The sequence below is a fragment of the Rhinolophus sinicus genome, linkage group LG10 (assembly GCF_036562045.2).
Source record: "Rhinolophus sinicus isolate RSC01 linkage group LG10, ASM3656204v1, whole genome shotgun sequence".
In the NCBI taxonomy this organism is placed as follows: Eukaryota; Metazoa; Chordata; class Mammalia; order Chiroptera; family Rhinolophidae; genus Rhinolophus; species Rhinolophus sinicus.
In genome coordinates this window covers 69,815,594-69,836,977 of record NC_133759.1, presented here as the reverse complement: position 1 = coordinate 69,836,977, position 21,384 = coordinate 69,815,594, and the positions used below count along the sequence as shown (strand labels likewise).

The window sequence follows — 21,384 nt, the reverse complement described above, 5'->3', positions numbered from 1 at the left end:
TATTATCCCTGGCAGAGGACTTGAAGAGACATTTCTCCAAAGAGGACATACAAATGGCAAATAGACATATGAAAAAATGCTCAACATCACTAATCATCAGAGAAATGCAAATCAAAACCACAATGAGATATCACCTCACCCCAGTCAGAATGGCTGTCATCAACAAGACAAATAGTAACAAGTGTTGGAGAGGCTGTGGACAAAAAGGAACCCTCATACACTGTTGGTGGGAATGCAGACTGGTGCAGCCGTTATGGAAGGCAGTGTGGAGGTTCCTCAAAAAATTATGAATAGAATTACCATATGACCCAGCAATCCCTCTCCTGGGTATCTACCCAAAAAATCTGAAAACATTTATAGATAAAGACACGTGTGCTCCAATGTTCATTGCAGCTTTGTTTACAGTGGCCAAGACATGGAAACAAACAAAATGTCCTTCGATAGATGAATGGATAAAGAAGTTGTGGTATATATACACAATGGAATACTATTCGGCGGTAAGAAAAGATGATATAGGAACATTTTGTGACAACATGGATGGATCTTGAGAGTGTAATGCTGAGCGAAATAAGTCAGACAGAAAAAGCAGAGAACCATGTGATTTCACTGATATGTGGTATATAAACCAAAAGCCAGAAAAGAACAAGACAAACAAATGAGAAACAGAAACTCATAGACACAGACAATAGTTTAGTGGTTACCAGAGGGTAAGGGGGATGGGGGGTGGGAGATGAGGGTAAGGGGGATCAAATATATGGTGATGGAAGGAGAACTGACTCTGGGTGGTGAACCCACAATGGGATTTATAGATGATGTAATACAGAATTGTACACCTGAAAACAATGTAATTTTACTAACAATTGTCACCCCAATAAATTTAATAAAAATAAAAATATATATTATCCCTGGACACCCAAACAATGGAATACTGTGAGGCAGTTAAAAAATAAAAAGAACGAGGATGCTCTGTCCTGCCATGGAAAGATCTCCAAAATGTAATAGAGAGAAGAGCAGAGGAGAGTGTGTACAATATGTTACATTTTTGTGTATAAAGAAGCTCTGGAAACATAGGAAGTAATAAAAGCAGTTGCTTATGGGAGGGGCATGTGGGGTGGGTGGGGGCCTCCATCTTCACATGGCTATGTTTCTGCACATACAACATGGTAAGCATACCATGTTGCCCACTGCTCAGATGGGCACATGCTGTCTCCTTGCCTGGGAAGTCTCTGCAGACTGCCTCCTGCCCCCAGTCCTCAGCACAGACCCCTGGGGATGCCTGCTTGTGCCCCTGGCAGTTCCCACATGGAGGCCAGGGGTGGGCCCCCTCGGCCCTGTCCTCTCCAGCGCACCTACAGGGAGAGGTGGGAGGGTTGGTGGGGCGCCACTAGGCTCTGATCTCACCAACCCTCTCTTGAGGGAACATCTAACAGAGGGAGCTGTCACCTCCTCTCCCCTCATGCTGCAGAGTACATGCCTTAGTGAGACAGTCTCTTGGCATGCCTCGGCCGGCTTGTTGTCTGCCTCCCACTGCCAGATCCAAGAGGTCCTGTGCGGTCCTCAGGTCCTCAGTGCCTAAAAGATGCCAGCCATCGTTCCATGCCTACGCACACATGAATAAATGTCCCTCGGCAATGGCGGGAAGAAACAGGAGGCTGTGGCAACAGGACAAGCCAGTCCATTAAGACCCAGACCTGGGCCCAGCTGAGGACACAATGGCTGGTGGAAGGTTGTAGGGGCACAGTAGCAGCCTATCTGCTCTCTGAGAGTCCCTGTGAGTCACGATGGTTCTGGCCTCCACCCCACCCTGCAAGCCCAGCACCCCACACCCAGCCACCAGTTCCAGGCCAGGCCCAAGCTGTTCTGCAAGCTTCCCATCTTGTCTCTTGAAGTGATGGCATCCTGGCCCCTCCCACATGTCTGACAGACCACCCTGCCTTGCAGAGAGGTTTCCAGAATCACCTCCACCCCAGCTACTGGCCAGTCTTTGAGAAAATGGGACTGGGATCTCGGGCAGGCTCAGCGTCACAGGAAGAAGGTGCCAGGTGTCCGGCAAGAGAGTGGACCTGCCAGGTTCGCGTGTACTCTGTCCTGTGGAATCAGGCTCAGACATGGGCCCTGGGTGTGGGGCAGAGCCTTGCCCCTGCAGAGCCATCACCCCTGCATGCCCACGTGCTCAGTGGCCTCCCACTGGGATGAACAGGAGGTAGCTTTGTGAAATTTTAGTTTCATCAGCTGAAAATTGAACACTTACAGCTTGGCCAGGGAGGTGAAAATAAAGCTATGGCTGTCCTCAGGGCCAGCACTGTCCAGGCTGCTTCCACACTGGTTCCCACGCCTGCCCCAGGCTGTGACCCAGTTTCTGAACCCTCCAAATGGCCCTCTGTGGGCTCCCTCTGATCCCCAACTCTGACTGTCCATGTCCCTCTGTCTCTTCTCAGGGCCAGGTCACCCAGGAGACCAGGAAAGACAGAAACGGGCCTGGGTCAGGGTCTGTCTTGGGGGAAGAAGGGGTGAGGTGAGGCGGGCAATGGGGAGACTCCAATCCGGGAAGGTCCCTGTGGTGAGCCCACAGGACTCCATGGTTAATTAAGAATGTGGGGAGATTTGAATGTCAAGGATGGTAAAACAGTCATAGGCTTGGCCGGGATCTGTGGCTATGAAGGCCCTGGCAAGCTTTGTTCGGGAGGATTGGCCTACAAGCATTTGTAGAAGAGCCTGGGAGAGGAAGCAGGGGCCCACTGCACACTTGTGGAGGTACCTGGTGCAGGCCAGGCCCTTGCCTCAGTGCCGGGTGGGAGGACAAGCCCCGACCCCCGCCTGGAGGAGGTCTGGTTGGAGAAGGTGCCGTACCACAGCCACAGGCGGCCTCTCTGCACCTGCACGAGCACTAGCACCCCAGCACTCAGTTGTCCTCACAAGCAGAATCTGCCCCACCGGAGGTCAGGGCCCCCAGCGGGAGGCGGGGCACAGCAGAAGTCAGGGAAGGCTCCCAGCGAGGAGGAGGCATTTCAGCCATGTCCAGAGGAATGGAAGAGAGAAGGTGTTGGGAGAGCCTGCAGGAGGGAGCAGCTGGACGGGTCAGTGGGGCCTAATCACAAAGAGCCTGGAATGCCAGGCTATGGGCAGCTGCCAGTTGGCTGCACTGAGAGAAACCAGCTTAAAGAGGCTCACACAATGGAGAAGTCCACAGAGCAGCTTCAGGCACAACAGGACCCAGGGCCTCACACAATGAACTCAGAAATGTGCCCACTTTACTGGTCCCCTGGTACAAGATGGTCCCAACAGTGCCATTCCACCAGCTCAGGAACTCCAGGTGAAATAACTTCCAAGTGCCGCAGAAATTCTGGGGCTGCACCTGAGGCCCCAGTTCAGATAAGGTTCATCCCTGTCCAATCTTTGTGGCCAAGGGTGGGAGGTAGTGAGGGAGACGTGGTTCCTGGGGGATGCTGTGCTTTGGGCTGGGGGTCCCTGGCAGCCCACCAGGAAGTGATCACTGGGCCCGGGTGGGCACAGAAGTGCCTGGGGGAAGCAGGGCCCACCCAGCCAGGAGCCCAGGGAGCCAGCAGCCAACTGCTCCTTGCCATTGCAGGCAGACATGCCCCAGACATTGAGCACCTCCGACATGGTCACCCCGAGCAGCCCCGGCCCACCACCCACCAAGCCCACCGATGGCGAGCAGGCCCATCAGCCCCTCCTGGATGGGGCTCCATCCTCAGCCTCCCTGGACACCCTGATCCAGCACCTGGTGCCCACAGCCGACTACTATCCCGAGGTGGGTGGCCCGCCCAGGTGGGGCGGGAAGCCGCAGAGTGGGTGGGCTGTCCTCCTCCAGGCATGGGGGAGACAACAGGGCTGGGGCTGGTCTTGGGCCTGGGGTAAGGGGAGGTATGTCCCCTCCATGTCCTGGTGAGCACGTGCCGCCTTTCTCCCATGTCCCCCAGAAAGCCTACATCTTCACCTTCCTGCTGAGCTCCCGCCTCTTCATCGAGCCCCAGGAACTCCTGGCCCGGGTCTGCCACCTGTGTATTGAGCAGCAGCAGCTGGACACGCCAGTGCTGGACAAGGTGAGGGCAGGGCACAGCAGGGGCCTCTGAGTGTACCGGCACTACCCTCACATGCCTTCATGCATCAACCCTTGGAAAGGCAATGATTGTCCCCATTCCCCTGACGTGGAGCCCACAAGAAGTTTCTGACTTTCTGAGGCCCAGAGCCAAAAGGGACAGACTTGGAATCTCTAACCCCAGGAGCTGTTTTCCAGTGCTTTATGAGAACCCTTGAGCTCACACCAAACCCAGACCTGGGTCCCCAGCACCCCATCAATAAGACTCCTGCCTTACTGGGATGGCCCTGCAGCATCTGCTGGGCTTCCTGCCCCCCACCACACTCCGTTCCACCTTTCCCTCCTCTGTGGCCCAACCTTCCCTGGCCTGATCCCTCGGGCTGTGACTGCTAGTACAGGTGTCCGTGGAGCTCTACTGTCACAGTGATAGAAACCCAACAAAACTGGCCTGAGGCAAAGAGATTTTACTGGCTCATGTAACTGCAAAGTCTCAACTACCACTGGTTCTGGGGGCTCAAACGACGTCATTAAAACATGGTCTTTCTACCTCCTACCCTCTGTTCCGTTTTCCCCTGGGCCAGTCTCACACTCTTGGGCAGGTTCACCCCTCACAGGAACAGGTGGCCCCTGCTGCTTCAGGCTCATTGTCTACCCTTCCTAATCCCGTGGAAAGAGAGAGGCCGATCCTCAGCAGGCCCGGTAAAAATCCCAATCTCCTTGGCTTAGCCTACGCCACATGACTTCCTGTGAACCAATCACTGCACATGATGGAGCTATGCCGTGCTCTGCTTGTCCAGCATAGATCTCAGCTTGCTCCTGGAGCCCTGGGGCAGGATCAGCTGTCCTGAACCCCACAGGCTGAGAATGGGGAGCAGGGATGTGTCACTACAGAAAGGGGGATGGAATACGCAGCAGGTAAAAACAGGAGATGACCCCGCCCAAATGTGTCTGTCCCCACTCGGCTCCCCTGTGGTCAATCCCTATCCCTGTGTGATGTTCTTGTCACCTGGCACTGGGAAGGCATTGTCACGTCCCCCTTAGCCGCCGCTGCTGCCGCCAGGACCGCAAAGACAGGGCAGAGAGTGGCTGAGGCGGTGGCTGATATGACCCCAGCACCCCTCATCCAGTGCGGGCGCCCCTCACCTTTCCTTGCAGGCCCGGGTCCGAAAGTTTGGCCCCAAACTGCTCCAGTTGTTGGCTGAGTGGATGGAGACCTTCCCGCGGGACTTCCAGGAGGAGTCAACCATCGGGTACATGAAGGACGTGGTGGGCCGCATAACCCCCTGTGACGAGGTGGGTGAGATGGGGAGCACTTCACCCTGCCTGCACCCTCACACCAGGACCCGAGCCTGTTCCCGAGCCCACCTCAGGGCCCTTATCGCCCCACCTGCTCACTACAGCCCCCCTAACATCGTCCCCTTTCCGCCTCATCAGCAAACCAGGTGTTCCAGCTCCAGGCCCGATCTCTTGTCCTCTCTCCTGCCCTGCTCTCATTAGTGGCATCAGAGGGGGGAAAGGGAAGGCCCGCTCGTGGGTTCTTGTGGTTGCACGGTCAAGTCATTGGTCTGTGACCCATTAGGCTGGCCTGGCAGGGTCTTCCTGGGCCTTGTGCCACAAAGGCCTCGCCCTCCCACCCTGTACCACACCAGGGCTGGGCTGGCAGTCAGTGCTCCTAGACAAGAGCCTGACAGTCAGTGCAGGAAAGGATTCTGCAGGGCCAACCAAACTAACAATTGTGGGGAATACAGCCACACACTGTCTGGGCAGTCTTCTGGGCTTCTCTGGGCCTCTCGGGCAAATTGTAAATCCTACAGGATGGGGCAGAGGAGGAAAGAAGGCCCCCCTGTGGCTCAAACCAAACCCCAGGGAAAACACAGCCCTTGCACTCCAGTGGCTTGGGAAGCAGCCAGTGAACTGGGTGTTAGGTGCCTCTGCGTCCTGTGCCCTGCCCGGCTCTCACAGCTGTGTTACTCTGGGGAAGGCATGTAAAGGTCTCCAAGCCTCACTTCCCTTATGGGTGACAGGAGGACAAAAATCCTCCAGGATTATGGCGAGAATACAAACAAGGAAATGAATGGGGCTCTCCTGGTACATTTAGAAGGGGCAGGTTTATCAACACCTATAGAACGACTCTGTGGCCAGCACTGATGTTGCATTATCTGGAAGGAGAGAACATTAGGGCTAGTGCATGTCAGTTGCCCTGGGAGAACACTGACCATGGCAAGCTGGCAGCTAGTGATGTGCCTCAAAGTGGGTCTGGCAGAGCCAACTGCATGTGATGCAGAGGAAAACTGCTACGGCAAGCTGGGCAAAGGGAGCCATGAAGGAAGGAAGGCCTAATTGAAGCTCAGAGAGGGAGGCCCTGCCCTGGGGTCACTTCACATAGCAGACAAGTGACTTAGCTGTTCTGAGAGCTTGGAGAGATGAGGTCATCCCTCCTTCTCCTCTGCACCTGCTGGTCCATCTGGGGGTCATGACTCTTGGTTTGGATGCAGCAGGGAATGTAGTTGGGGAATGCTCAATTATTAGACGGATCAGGAGGAGAGGGGAGAAACAGGAAGAGGAGATGCTGGCTGACTGGCTGGATAAATAGTTGGCTACTTTGATGGATGGGTGGAGGGCGGAGATAGATGTTTGGGTAGTTCAATAGGCACGTGGATTTATGGGGTGAATGGATGTGGAAAGATTGATGAAATGGTGGGTGGGTGGGTGGATGAATAGACGGATGGGAGGGTAGGTGGGTGGATGGATAGGTGGATGGATGGATGGATGGATGGATGGATGGAGTAAAGTCTATGTAGGGTGTTGAGAATTCAGTCTCTTGCTTCTTCTCCATCCCCCCAGGAGGCCTTCAGCAGTGGTGAGGTCTAAACCATTGACTAGACAGAATTATTACCTTTTTCAAGCCTGCTTCTGCCATTGGCACAGCCATTTCAGAGGCAGACCCTGTTGTTCTAGCCACAGTGGGGGATGGGTATAAGTCCCGGGTTGGTTTCCTTGACAAGCCGTGTCTCCTCACGGACTCCCCCCACCCCCTGGAAACCTGTCAGGGCTATGCTGGGAAATCGTTTCTAACCACCCAGTGGATGGACACAAGATACAACTGAGACCTATGAATGGGCTGTTGAGAGCGGTCATCTGCAAGGTGTGAGCTTTTGGAGCAGAAATAACTCATTCAGGACATTTTTCATCCCTTCCCTTGGGATCCAATTAGGCATGCTGAGTGGTGTGAGCTGGAACCAGGGTTCCTTGTTCCCCCCCCCACCTCGCCCAGGCCCATGCCAGGGGCCACCCAGTGTCTTCAGGACTCCCAAATTGTCCTTCCACAGAAAGCCTGCACTCCAAAGGGCCTGGTTTCCTCCCCTGAATGCTGCTGGGGGAGTGTGGGCTGCTCCCCTCCCAGCACAGGCAGGGACTTGGCTCAGAAGGAAGCAGATGCGCCCTGCTCCTTTCTTGATGAGGAAGGGCCCTTAGGACTCAGAGGAAGGGGTCTGGGTCAGACCACCTGAGCCCAGATCCAGACTCAGGAACCACAGCTGTGTGACCTCGGGCAAAACGCCTCCCCTCTCTGAGCTTCAGTTGCTTCATCAGTAAAACGGAAATGATAACTGTTCCCACCACACAGCTTGAGGCAGAATCCTTGAAGTCACGTGTGCTCTTATTTCAGAACTTGGTAAATGTGAACTCTGATGAGGAACGAATTCTTTCCAAAATCCAGGCATATGGGGACTATTTTTAACTTGATGCAACTTTTATCATGGAACATTTCAAACATATGTAAATGTAGAGAATAGTAGCCATGAACTTTTGTGTACCCAGCACCTAGCTTTAATAATTATCAACATTTCAACAAACTTGTTTCTTCTATCTCCTCACACACTCCTCTTGCCAAATTATTTTTAAACAAATCATAGACATTATAGTTTTTGCATTATCAAATTATTTCAGCATTATCTTGTAAAATAATTTTTACACAAGAATAGAGTCAAATGATATGAAGTGCCGTGCACAGGCAGTGAAGTGATCACAAGTGTTTTCTGAGCTGTATGTCTTTGGGCAAGTTACAAGGTGTGATCGAAAAATACAGTGAATGTTTAAATTTTTTAAAAAATTTATGACAGTAAAAGATACATTGCCATTAATCCCCCTCAAAATACTCCCCCTCGCTTAGAACACACTTATCCCATCCTTCTTCCCACTTTCTGAAGCAGTTCTGGAAGTCCTCTTTCGTGAGTGTCTATACTTCATCCTCCATCATGACAATGCTCCGTGTTACACATCGCTTCTGGTCTGGCAATTTCTGTCAAATAAGAACATTATGTTGTGTCCTCATCCACCTTATTCACCGGCTCTGGCACCATGTGACTTCCGGTTCTTCTCCAAAGTGAAAATTACCGTGAAAGGTAAATGTTTTGAATGGATTCAGGACATTGAGACAGTCATGACAGCACAACTAAACACATTCACAAAAGGGGACTTCCAGAACTGCTTCAGAAAGTGGCAAGAACGATGGGATAAGTGTGTTTGAAGCGGGGGGGGGGGGGGGGTATTGTGAGGGAGATTAATGGCAATGTGTCTTTTACTGTAATAATTTTTTTAAATTTAAACATTCACTGTAGTTTTTTATCACACCTCATACTTAACCTCTCTGAGCCTTAAATGTCTTCTGTAAGAGGGAGGGTGATAATACCTCCCTTTCAGGACTGTGAGGAGAACAAGGGGCTCAGGCACAGGGAGAGGACAGCACAGGGCTAGGGCCAGGGGGCTTCCCATCAGAGCAGCATTGAAAGGCAGGGCCTTCCTCTTTCCTCCTGCGGCTTTCCTGACTGTACTCCCCTCCACCTCTCAGCAGCTGGGAAGACAAGGCTGGAAAGGAGCTGGGGAAGCCATTCTCCAGCACTGGGCTTCACATGGAAGCCTTCCCAGCACCTGGCCACTGCATCGAGACACCTGCTCTGGGCCACCCTGTGTAGGCAGGGGACCCAAGGGTGTGTCACGACCAGCCCTGCTTTGGAGAGGCTCCCAGTGTGTTGGACACCACAGTATCTCAGGGAGGCCAGTGCCAAAGGTGAGGGAGGCTGGGGGAGCCCAGAGAAGGCCCAGAGGTCACAGTCCTGGTAAGGGACACAGGACAGGAGGACAGCAGTGCCCTGGCCACACCCACTGGGCTTGAACAGAGATGCTGGTGTGAATGGCAGTCCCACGACCCAGGGACTGACCTTGCTTTCCCACTGGCTCACACGCCTATCTGCTGGACTGACACTGCTGCCCTCCGACCACTCCCCTGACGGCACAGGTGACAGACAGCTGACTGAGAACAAACTGGCAGGGGGCACAGAGCTCCTGCCCCTGGGGCTGAACCCACTGGACTCCGCCTTGGGCTGGCTCAGGGGGGAGGTTTCAAGAACTTCAAAGAACAGAGGCCCCCTGCCTGGCCAGAGATGGGCTCTAACCACAAAACACACAGTCCAAAAGAACTTGGAGGCACCTGGGGAGCCACAGCTGCACGCTTGGGCAACCTCTGCACTTCACCCCTGGCTGTGTGCAGGCAGCAGGCAGCTCTGTGGACCTGGCCGGCCCCGTACTCCCAGGTCTGTGGGCGAGCCATGCTGGGCACGGCCTGGTGCTCTGAAATATGGGCTCCTGCCAGGGACAGGAAATGCACTGACGTTCTCAGTGCGGGTCTCTGCATGGGCCCAGATGTGCCACAGAGACCTCCCAGCCTCCATCCACACCGACCCACAAGGACGTGGATCAGCGAGGAGATGAGAGGAGCAAAGAGAAGGGCGAATCCCACCCCCACATTCAGAGGGTAGCAGAAGATTTGGGAGAGAAGTAACCAATAAGCTTGAGGTAACACCACTGGAAAAATTCTCAATGAATTAGCACACAGGAAATGATAATTACTTGGAGTGAATACTGGTTCAATAGAAACAACTCCTGCTGAATCATCTGCATATTTTTAAACAGGGTAAGCGCATGGTTTCATGGAACCCTAGGCGCAGACGTGCCACATCTTTGACTTCATGAGCGTCCCACAGTCCACCCTGGAGAGGCTGACTGGCCATGTCCATCCACCAGCAAACATGTGTGGGCCCCTCCCAAAAGCCAGCCACTGCCCTCCATGCTGGGGCTAAACAGTGTGGCCCTTGTGGTCAGCATGGAGCTGGCAGTGCAACGAGAGGAGGGGCAGGGATAGAGGACAGGCCCCGAGCGGGGTGTATGCAGGGGCTGTGAAGGAAAGGCACCAATGCCCGTTGGCCAGAGGACGAGGACATGCGAGGAGGGAGGAGGCTGCACAGGGTAGGGGTCGGGGAGGTGTCAAAGGGATTGAGTGGCCTGTGTCTGGAGCATCGACAAGACTGAGCAAGGGCCACAGGGAGGCCATCGAGTGAGGCCAGAGTTGACCTCAGGGCCTCCACTCCACGCAGAGCTTTGTCTTTGTGCCCGTGTGGAGGCGTGTTAAGGAAGGGGGTGCAAGAGTCAGATGTGCATGTTGAGCAGATGACTGGCAGCGGAGTGCAGTGGAGAGAGGCCTGTGTGGACGCAGGGACCCACTGAGCAGGCTGCTGCAGCCACCAGGGAAATGACCACGGGGACCATGGTGGAAGACAAAGCATAGACAGGGAAGAAAGCAAAATCAAGAGGGTGGTGATGGCCTGCAGGGCGTGAGCAGAGGGCTCTGGAGGATGGCTCCAGGCCTGTGTGCTCCGTTCACTCAGACACGCTGGCAGGCAGAGGAGGCAGCTCTGGGGGAGGACAGTGTGACCTCTGCTTGCACGTGTTGGATTGAGGTAGCCCCTTGTCCATGTGGCTCTGGCGATCAGAGAAGCTGCACATGTAAACACATGCACACTAAATGACGTTCTGGACATGAACCAGCACACCCAGGAATGAAGTACAGAGCAAGGGGAAGACAGGATAGAGGAAGACAGGAGGGACCCCAGCACCCAGCCATGGTGCCGACTGACAAGCCTGCGAACATCCCGAAGGGGAGACAACAGGGCTGAGACAACGTGGCCAACGCAGATATACAGTCTGAGAAATGGGCTCACAGGTGCCTGATTGTGTCGCCCAGGGCTGGCCGTGGCTGGACCCAACTCACCTCTTTCTGACACTCAAATGAAGGCCTAGGAGGCAGCGTGCTAACCATACTTTTTGATAGAGCAGAGCTGAGATGGACTGTTCCATCCACGGGTGACAGAGAGAAGAGTCGGACCTCAGTTCACCCCCAGTTACTGCCTAGTTAACCAGCGGGTACCTTCTGGGTCTGCCACCCACAGCTCTGGGAGTTAGGGTTCAGGTTCAGGTTAGGCTCCCATCCTGTTCCCATGTCCAGAGGTGCCTGTGGCCATTTCCCACCCAGAGAAGCACTTCCATCAGAGACTGGTAGACACAATCTCCATCACCAGAGCTCTGGGCACAAACAGTGCTGGATCTCAGCAGCCTCCTTGAGCCCCGTCAGAGACTTGGAGGAGCCATCCATCTCCCCAGCCCTCTGGGCCCAGCAAGCCAGATGCCCCACCTACAAAATGCATCCGGCTTGTGTGTGTCAAAACCACGTGATGAAAATGCACTTGATCTGAAACTACCTGTCAGTACTGACAATTCACTGCCATTGTCTTCCCAGGCCTCTGGACCCGGCCCCGCCTGAGGCACACCACCCCTGGTCTGCCTGATACCTGGGTGCTACCAAGAGACCTGACTCCGGTGCCCAGCACCGCTCCCTGTCAGCTCCTCAGCTTGTGGGGGATTGAGTCTGCTTCTGGGGGGGGGGGGGCATTTGCTGTCATGGGCTCGTTCTGGGGGTTACTGACCACACCCTTGTGAATGTGTGGGCATCTCACTTAGTAACCCAGCCAGTCTAATGGCACCTTCCTTGGAAATAGGGGCCTCTACTGGGGCAAATGGCCCATTTTCCCTTGGGTAGGAGGGTGGATGCCCCTCGAAGGTAGGACCATGGTCTTTCACCCCTGCACCCAGCCCAGGGTGGCCTGAGAGGAACCTGTCCACCTGAGCTGCTTGCTGAGGGATTCCCTCGGTACAGTAAGTGGTTGTCCAACACCCACTGTGTGCCCGGAACCGGCCCGGCTCTGAAGACTAGGCCGAGGAGAAGGCCAGCCACCCCTGGCAGGGCGCATTCCATGCCTCACGCCTCCCTCCCTTCCTCTGCTCCCTGGCACTGCCCAGCCCACTTGCCCCACTACCCAGACAGCTGAGCCGGCTTTGGACGCCACTCACCCTCTCTGATGTGTGCTGTTCTCAGTTCCCTCTGGCAAACCTGCAGCCTTCTTCCCCACTGGCCTTGACTGGGGCCCCAAACTGCCCTGGATTTTGTCCTGCTCCAGGGTGGGGCAGGTGTGGGCAAACAGAGAAACAGCCCATCCCTGCCAGCCCAGAGGCCTGCCTGCCTTAGATGTTAGAGAGGTCGAGATGGGTGTTCAGGCCTGCGCACCCCTCTCTCCACCCTCCAGGCCTACAGAAGGAGGATGCACCAGCTCCTGCAGGCTCTACAACAGAAGCTGGCAGCTCTGGGCCAGGGGCCGGAAAGCCTGCTGTGTGCCGACAAGCCCATCGCCTACAGGACCAAGCCACCAGCCTCCATCCATAGGGAGCTTCTCGGCATCTGTAGTGACCCCTACACGCTGGCCCAGCAGCTGACCCACGTGGAGCTGGTGAGCAGACCCATGCCACTGTCTGCCTAGACCCAGAGCCAAGAATAACTGAGAACCATTAGCTACCCTTGGACCCCCATCTGACCCCTGACCTTGTTTCAGCATAACCTAGTGCCTGCACCCATCAGAGCAGGACCAGCCAGGCATTTCTAGAGGGCCCTGGCTCTGGAACAGTCTCTCGCCACCCCTGGGGTGAGAACAGGAGGACTGGAGGTGCCAACCCTGCCCAACTTTGACCCCTGGCCAACATGAAAGTCCAGGCCTGGTTCAGAGAAACTGGGTTCAAATCCTGACTCTGACACCGCCTGCTGTGTGAGCCTCCCACAAGTAGTAACTTCTCCACCTGGGCCTCAGTTTCCCCATTCAGGGCTCACACAGACACACTGCGCCCACCCCAGTGTTCCAGAGGATCCCAGACAGGCCTTCCTACTTGTAAAAGAGATGCCCAAGCCGAGCCTCCAGCATGTTGGGTTCCTCGTAGGTATAGAGGCCAAGGGGCCCATCCCAGAAAAACAGTAGGCTGGGGAGTGGGTTTCTTTCCTGTTAAACCTCCACCATTTATGGGTCCCTTGCTGTTTCCCAGGCACTATACTCAACGCTTACATGCACTATCTCATTTCATCTTCCCACCACCCTACCAGGTAGGTGCTATTATTATTCCTTTTCACAGATGATGAAACTAAGGCCCAGAGAGGTTAAGTGGTATGCCAGAAGTCACACAGCAGAAGGGTAGAGCCAGGATTCAATTCTGACCCAGACCCCATGCTCTTAGCCACCAGGCCTCCCCGAAGGGAGTGGGTCATCAATTACTCAATTTTGAGCCTGGTTTCCTGGGTATCACAAATGTCCCCTATGGAGATATTTGCCCCCCTCCCCCATGAACTGAGGCAGCCCCTGAGTATGGGAAAACTGGGGATGCTTCCCTCAGAGATGGAGCTCAGCTCTGTAACAATGCAGAACAGGGTTGCGGAGCCCCAGTGAGAAGGGGAGGTGCCCAGAGGCCTTCCTGGGTGGGCTGGGAAGCAGGAAGCCGGCAGGAGCACCATGCCAGGCCCCCAGAGGCAGCTCCCTCCGCACAACTTCCCGTTTCCCGATTCCTCTTCTCCCTCCCCATGCAGGAACGGCTGCGACACATCGGGCCTGAGGAGTTTGTCCAGGCTTTTGTGAACAAGGACCCTCTGGCCAGCACAAAGGTAGAAGGCCCTTGAATGGGCTGTTCCCACAGTGACCCACTGACCCATTTGGGGGATCCCCCGAGCATCACCTGGGCCAGCTTCGGAGGGGCCCAGAGCAGGCTATGGGCTTAGAGGGGTGGTGCCCACTCCACCCAGGCCCCAGCCCACGGGCTTCAGACTGTGACAGCTCTGAGTCCGGGGGAAGCCTGGGAGGGCTGGGACTGCCAGGCTAGATTACCCACCCAGCGAGGGCAAAGAAGCGGGAGGGGAGCTGAAGCCACTGGTGGGGGGTAGGGTGGAGGGCGGCTCTGGGCTGCTCAGGGACACCGCGTGCCCTCCGGGTGCGTTTCGGTGGGCGCCGATGCCCTCCAGCGGTCACTCGGGGAAGCGCAGGCTGTTGCGCACTGCCCAGGGAAGGTCAGGGCTCTCTCTTCCCTCTGAACGTGGAGTGGCCCCAGGGCCATGCACTCAGGACACCGTCCACACTCGAATTTCATATCCCTTCCCCTATCAGAGCCCAACCAGCTGGGTGTCTGGTGTTTATCAATGGGGTTAAATGCGAATCAGAACTGGAAACATTATGTCTTCTGCCTTGAACGTAATAAACACAAACGAAATTTGCATTGCATTTTCACCTCTCAGATTAGCAAAGATTTAATATGGCACATGTGTAGGGAAAGCGACACTCATACACAGCTGATAGGGAGTGAAACTGGCACAGCCACTTTGGAGGGCAGCATGACAATAGCATCAACACTTGAAATGTGCACCCTGGACCCCAACTTTCTACACTTACCAATTTATCCTAAAGATGTACACACCCGTGTACACAAAGATGTCCACAGAACAAGATTTGGAATAAACAGTGTTTATTACATCCAAAGGCTGGGGACTGGATTAAAAATTATAATACACCCAAATGTAGAATATTATGCAACTATTAAAAAGAATAAGAGTGACTGTTAAATATGAAATAATCACCAAGCTCCATTGTCAAGAGAAAAAAGTACGGTGAAGAGCAGTGATAGAGTACGTGCCATTTGTAACCACAATCAAAAGGAAGGAGCATGGCACAGACCTGCTCGCACAAGCAGGACAGGCTCGAGGATCACGGGTCGCTCTGGGAGCCCAGCAGGGGCTGGGACCAGCCGTGGGAAGCAGACTTTGCCACTCGTAGCGGGTTGTTTGCTGTTTTGTTTTGTTTCGTTTCCTTTCGTTCATTTTGTCTTAGGTTTGGGTCATTTCCAAGTATTACTTTTTTATTGTGAAGATTCTACATGACATGTACCTCCTCTACTGTAGATGCACATGTGTGTGGTTTCCAGCCTCTTGCTATTACAGATATTACTGCTGTGAACATTCTTAAACGTTTCCTGGGGTACACAGGTACAAATGTTTCTAGAGCACCAGTTCTCAAATGTTTTGGTCTCAGGATACCTTTCCACTTTCAAAAATTATGGGGGAAACCAAAGAACTTTTGGTTATGTAGATTTTATTTAACAAAATTTGTCATAATGGCCATTAAAACTGATAACTTTTTAATACTCACTTATTCAAAAAACAGTAATAACCCATTATATGTTAACCTAAAAATCATATTTTATGAAAAATAACTATATTTTCCAAAATAAAAAAAGTATTTTTTTATTTTGGAAAAATAAAATATTTTTTTCTTTTTCCAAAAAAAAAAAGAGTGACATTGTTTTACAGTATTTTTACAAATCTCTTTAATGACTGACTTAGAAGACAGCTGGATTCTCTAATCTGCTTCTGAATTCAATCTGTTGACATACATTATTGATGGGAAATCCAATCTTATACAAATACGTAGTTGGAAAAAGGAAGGACATTTTACAGCTATTTCAGATAATAGTTGTGAATATTCTTCTTTGATACTACACTACAACTCAGCAAGGGGTAGTTCTTAAAGATTAATTGCAATTTACAGTATGAAAATATGTCAATGGACTTTCTGAACTCTATTACATTAAAATCCATTGGTCTGTCTTGCATCTTGAATAGCTCTTTTTTTGCCATGCATGATTTTGTAACATTATACATTGGTCATCTGGAAAATATGGGTTCACTGAATCAAGCAGATCTTCCAAATGTTGGCACATTTTATTATACAATATTTTAAAATCACATTAATATCTCTTAATGGTCTCATAAAAATAAAAATAAAAAGTCCTTAAGTACTGGGAATCTGTCAAGTTTCCAGAGATGTACAATGTTTTACAAGTTCCCAATTTTCTCCTGAAAACTTGAATTTTATCATTGGCAAAAATCCTACCAATTGTTCTTCTTGAAGTGACAGGCTTATTTTGCTCATTTTCAAAACAATATCAGACAAATATTGAAGTCTGAATAACCATAGTGAGTCAGTCCCTCTTTCAAGTGAAAACAGTGTCCCCTGAGAAAAGTGGCCAGCTCGCAAGTCAGTCACCCAGTGCTTTTTCTCAGAACGACCATCAGACCTCTGCCTACAGCAGGAGTGCCTGTGTATGCTCCCATTTCGTCAGAGACCATGAGAAAGACGTGTACTTGAGGGTCAAAATTTAATAAAATTGAAAAAATGTTGCCTCCTCGAGGACATTCTTAAGAAACACTCACTTTTTTTTTCTTTTCCCTTGTGTGTGTGGTAGTGGAGAACACGATGACCCTTAGAATGGTTCAGTGCCTCTGCCTCTACTGGGGCTAAGGTGGCAGCAGTTTTTCCCTCCATTCTTTTACACATCACTGCAGGGTCAACACAGCAAAAGGCAATAACACTGTATGAATATGAAAACAGTTTTGACCTTGTGGACCCCTAGGAGTCCATGGATAACACTCTGAGGGCTCTGCTCTAAGATACACCTGGGAGGGGGGTGACTGCATCTATCAAAGGGTGGGCACATGGTCAACCTCAGCAGGCAATGTCGGTGAGGCTGTCCCCATTTACACTGCCAGCAGGGGGCTATTCTTGCTCTGCATCCTTACTGACACTTGAAATTGTCAGACTTCTTAATTTTTGTCAAACTCTTACATGGAGCATCTTCTCATGGGCTTTGGATATTCTTGTTTTCTCTTCTGTAAAATACCTAGCCCTAACTTGCATCCAGTTTTCTATTGGTGATTTGTCTTTCTCTTAAGGATTCTTAAGAGTTTTTTGGGTTTTTTTAATATGTACTAGATAATTATCCTTTGTCAGTTAAACGTACTGCAAATTTTCTTCTCCTGGTTGGTGGCGTTGCTTTTTCATTCTCATTATTATGTCTTTTGATAAGCATGTGTTCTTAATTTTAACCAAGTCAGATTTACTAAACTTTCCCTTTTCGGTTTGTTTGTTTCTTTGGGGGAGGGGGCAGGGGGGCGGGGGGAGTTAAGAAATCTCTCCCTATTTTCCACCCAGGTCATAAAGATAATCTCCTATGTTTTCTTCTAGAAGTTTTAGTTTTGCCTTTCACATTTAAGTCTTAGGTCTGAAATTCATTTTGTGGATATGGCTTGAGGTGGTGGGGTCCATTTTCATTTTTTTCTATACAAATAGCAATTGTTTCTGCACCATTATTTATGTGTTCCTTTGCCCACTGATACTCCCTGACAGTTGTGTTGCTGTCATAAGTCAGATTTCCATATAGATCTGTTCTTGGACTGTCTGTTCTGCTCCATGGGTCAGTGTTTCTATCTCCGGGTCAGGATACATTGTCTTCATTACGACTGTTGTATGATTGGTCTTGTCTGGTGGAGCAAATCCCCCAGGTTCCTCTTTAAGAGTGACTTGGCTCTTCTTGGCACTTTTTTGTTTTTTCATTTAAATTTAGAATCACTTTTCAAATTCAATGAAAAGTCCTATTGAGATTATTTTTAGAAGTTATTAAGTATGGATCAATTTGGGAAGAATTTACATCTTCATGATATTGACTCTTCCAACCCATATAATTGGTATGTCCCTCCATTTCCTTAGGTTTACTCTATAATATCTTTTTAAGATCTCATCATTTTCCCTGTAAATGTCTTCAACAGGTTTTGTTAGACTTTTTCCCTTGGGTGCCTTATGCATATTTTTGCTATGATATATGGTATTTTCTTCATTGTGTTTCTTAACCTGTTATTCTCCTTTCCTGTTGCTGTGGTTGTCTAGTCTTTTGCCTGTTCTCTATTCCGTATGCAGCACTGGAATTCCCTCTTCCTGAACATTTGGTAGAATTTGCAAGTGAAACCATCTGGGCCTGATATTTTTTTAAAGATTTTTCCTAAAAAAATTTAAAATATTAAATTTTAAATATTTAAAATTTTTAAATTTTAAATATTAAAACATAAAATATTATATCAGTTTCAGGTGTACACTACAGTTGTTCAACATTTATATACCTAAAGAAATAATCATCATGATAAGTCCAGCAATCACCTGACCCTATATCGTGCTATCACAATATTACTGACTATATTCCCCATGCTGTACATTACATCCTCACGACTTATTTGTTTTATACCTGAAATTTTGGACCTCTTATTCCCCTTCACCCTTAACCCCTTTTTAAATTTTTTACTTACAATTAACATTTGATATTATTTTGTATTAATTTCAGGTGCACAGCCTGGTGGTTAGACATTTGTATAATCTAAGAAGTAATTCCCCCTGACTAGTCTCGTGCCCACCTGGCACTATACGTAGTTATTACCATATTACTGACCATATTCCCTGTGCTTTACTTTACATCCCCATGACTATTTTGTAACTACCAATTTGTACTTCTTAACTGCTTCACCTTTCTCACCCTGTCCCCCAACCCCTCTCCCGTCTATCACCCCAATAAATCTAGTATCCATCTGACACCAGATAGAGTTACTATAATATTATTGACTATATTCTTTCTGCTATACCCTATATCCTCATGACTACTTTGTAACAAGCAATTTGTACTTCTTAATCCCTTCCCATTTTTCACCCACCCGCTTTAACCACCCCCCGAATCTGGCAACCATCAAAATGTTCTTTGCATCTATGAGTATGTTCTGTTTTGTTTGTTTGTATTGTTGTTTAGATTCTACATACGAGGTGTGGTCAAACAATACTGCAAATGTTTAAATTAAAAAGTTATTACAGTATAAGACACATTGCCATTAATTCCCCTCAAAATACTCTCCCTCACTTCTAACGTATCTTTCGTGAATATCTTTACTTCATCCTCCATCATGGCAACACTCCGTGTCACACATCGCTTCTGGTACGGCAATTTCTGTCAAAAACATTACAGTGTGTCCTCATCCACCTTATTCATGGATCTGGCACCATGTGACTTCTGGCTCTTTCCCAAAGTCAAAATGCCCATGAAAGGAAAATGTCTTGAATCAATTCAGGACATCGAGGCAGCTATGATAGCGTAACTAAAGACCCTCATGAAAGAGGACTTCCAGAACTGCTTCAGAAAGTGGCAAGAATGATGGGATAAGTGTGTTCCAAGTGAGGGGGAATATTTTGAGTGGTGTTAATGGCAATGTGTCTTTTACTGTAATAAATTTTTTTTTATTTAAACATACACCGTATTTTGTGATCACGCCTTATACATACATACAGTCAAGCCCCATTATTCAAAGTACTTATATCCTATAAAGTTGTGAACACTGAATTAGCAAATGACATTGCTCCTACAGGAAATACGGGGTTAGGTTCCTATACACCTCTCATCACGTTTTCATCAACCAATCAACATATAGCCTTGCTTACATAAAGCAAGGTGTTTCTGTTTAAAGACGCCTTATTTAATATATATTGTTCATTCAGTAACATTAAACTCATGGCCAACAGCACTATGACTTATGTCTGAACAAAGCTTATCTAATGCATCACAGCCTTCCTATAGTTAGGACCACCAGACAGCACTGCATTGGGGGCCAATTTAAGCGGTGAAATCACACGACAATAAATAGACCACAGAAAGGACACTTGTTTACAGTATGGGAGCTGAAGCAAGAAGGAAGGGTGTTGCTCAGCTTAACCTCAGTGTGCACTAGATGACTCAAATTTTTTGCCATTCTGCATATGTCTATGAATGACAGTGAAAGTAATGCGAGTATTATTTTGGGGGTTACAAGTAAATTTTTAGGGAGTAGATAGATTCACAAATACAGAAACTGAATAATGAGGATCAACAATTATATCTCATATAAATAAGTACATAAAATTACATCTCTGAGTGTATAGAAAAAAGATTAGAAAGATACACATCAAATCATTGGTATTTGTGGATGGTTTTGAGGTTTCAACATTTTCCAGATTATCTCTGATTGTGAACTGACTTCATGTTCACAAAATTATTGACAAAAAAACCGAATATGGTCCTTGCGTCTTTCCTAGCCCTGTTTCAGTGACAAGACCAAGAACCTGGAGGCTTACGTGAAGTGGTTCAACAGATTGTGCTACCTTGTGGCGACTGAGATCTGCATGGTGCGTGGAAAACGGGGGCACGACCTGGCAAAGCCAAGGCAGCCAAGGGTTGGGAGGAGCCCACCTGGGAGGGAACCGGAAAGACTTCTTGAGCCTGTCCATCTCCAAGCCCAGGCCAGGCTGGGCACCCTTCCAGAATACCAGGTGTCACCTGGCTTGCCTGCAGTGACATTTGCCGTCTGGGCAGAGCCTGGCATGGATCCACTGGCCTCTGACAGAGGGCGTCAGAGACTGCTGGCTGAAGACATTAAGGGCGACCTCTGCTTCCCCCCTCTGTCTCTGTCTGCCTTGGGCGGCCTGGTCTGCAGCCGCATTTTGTTTGGCTCACTCGGGATTTAGAGGTAGAAATGACCCAGCCTTTAAGAATTGGGAGAGTGCACATTCAAAGTCCAGGTCTCCATCTTTTCCTGAAATTAGGAAGACCCAACAAGGCTGAGCCAGTTGTGCTTGTCACCAAGACACGGTCCCACCAGCCAGACCAGCCCACCCTCTTGTCTCCATTACAGCAAAGGGACCCACCTCTGAGCCCACTCTCCACCAGCAGGGTCCACATGTCTCAGGGAAATATTGGAGGTAGCATGTGTGCCAGGCGGAGCTTTCCGGAAGCAGATGCTGCGACAGAGCTTGGGTGTGAGGTGTTTATGGGGGTGAACACCTGTGACAGAAAAAGGGGAAGAAGTAGGCCTGGTCAGGAGGAGAAGCTGACCTGCGATGCCTCCGCCTATGGACCTGTCACTGTTTCCTGTCTTGTCTGGTGCCCACATCAGGCGAGATGGTTGGCCTGCATTCCCAATCTCGCTTGGCCAATGTCACTGTCACCGCGATGCCCTGCAAAGTAGGCAGTTCTCTGAAGGGGTGTTAGTGGCCTGTCTCCACAGATGCCACAGCATGCTTCTCAGTGGCAATAAGGCCACTACTGCATATCTAGGAGGCAGGACAGCTCTATTTACTCTGGAAGAACACAGCGTAGGGTCTGGGGCTTTGCCCGCTTCCCACATTTACATCAGTGACCTGGCAGCTGACATGGGGTTTACCTGAGCGCAG

The 21,384-nt window shown here is 50.2% G+C and overlaps 1 protein-coding gene across 11 annotated transcripts in view; it reads left to right on the top strand.

The window, feature by feature from the left end:
- RASGEF1C (RasGEF domain family member 1C) overlaps positions 1 to 21,384 on the top strand; it is an 86,564-nt gene that overhangs the window by 43,983 nt on the left and 21,197 nt on the right. For 8 of the 11 annotated variants that reach the window (XR_012489750.1, XR_012489749.1, XR_012489748.1 and 5 more), the window contains exons 2-8: positions 1,942 to 2,070; positions 3,590 to 3,772; positions 3,942 to 4,064; positions 5,216 to 5,353; positions 12,535 to 12,735; positions 13,854 to 13,928; positions 20,251 to 20,340. Coding sequence is in view for 7 of the 11 variants with exons in the window: in XM_074313347.1 (XP_074169448.1) it covers positions 1,993 to 2,070; positions 3,590 to 3,772; positions 3,942 to 4,064; positions 5,216 to 5,353; positions 12,535 to 12,735; positions 13,854 to 13,928; positions 20,251 to 20,340 (888 nt within the window). In the remaining 4 variants the exon portion in view is untranslated. The remainder of the gene's footprint in view (positions 1 to 1,941; positions 2,071 to 3,589; positions 3,773 to 3,941; positions 4,065 to 5,215; positions 5,354 to 12,534; positions 12,736 to 13,853; positions 13,929 to 20,250; positions 20,341 to 21,384) is intronic. The other 3 variants (XM_074313345.1, XM_074313346.1, XM_074313344.1) reach the window with 1 other exon arrangement.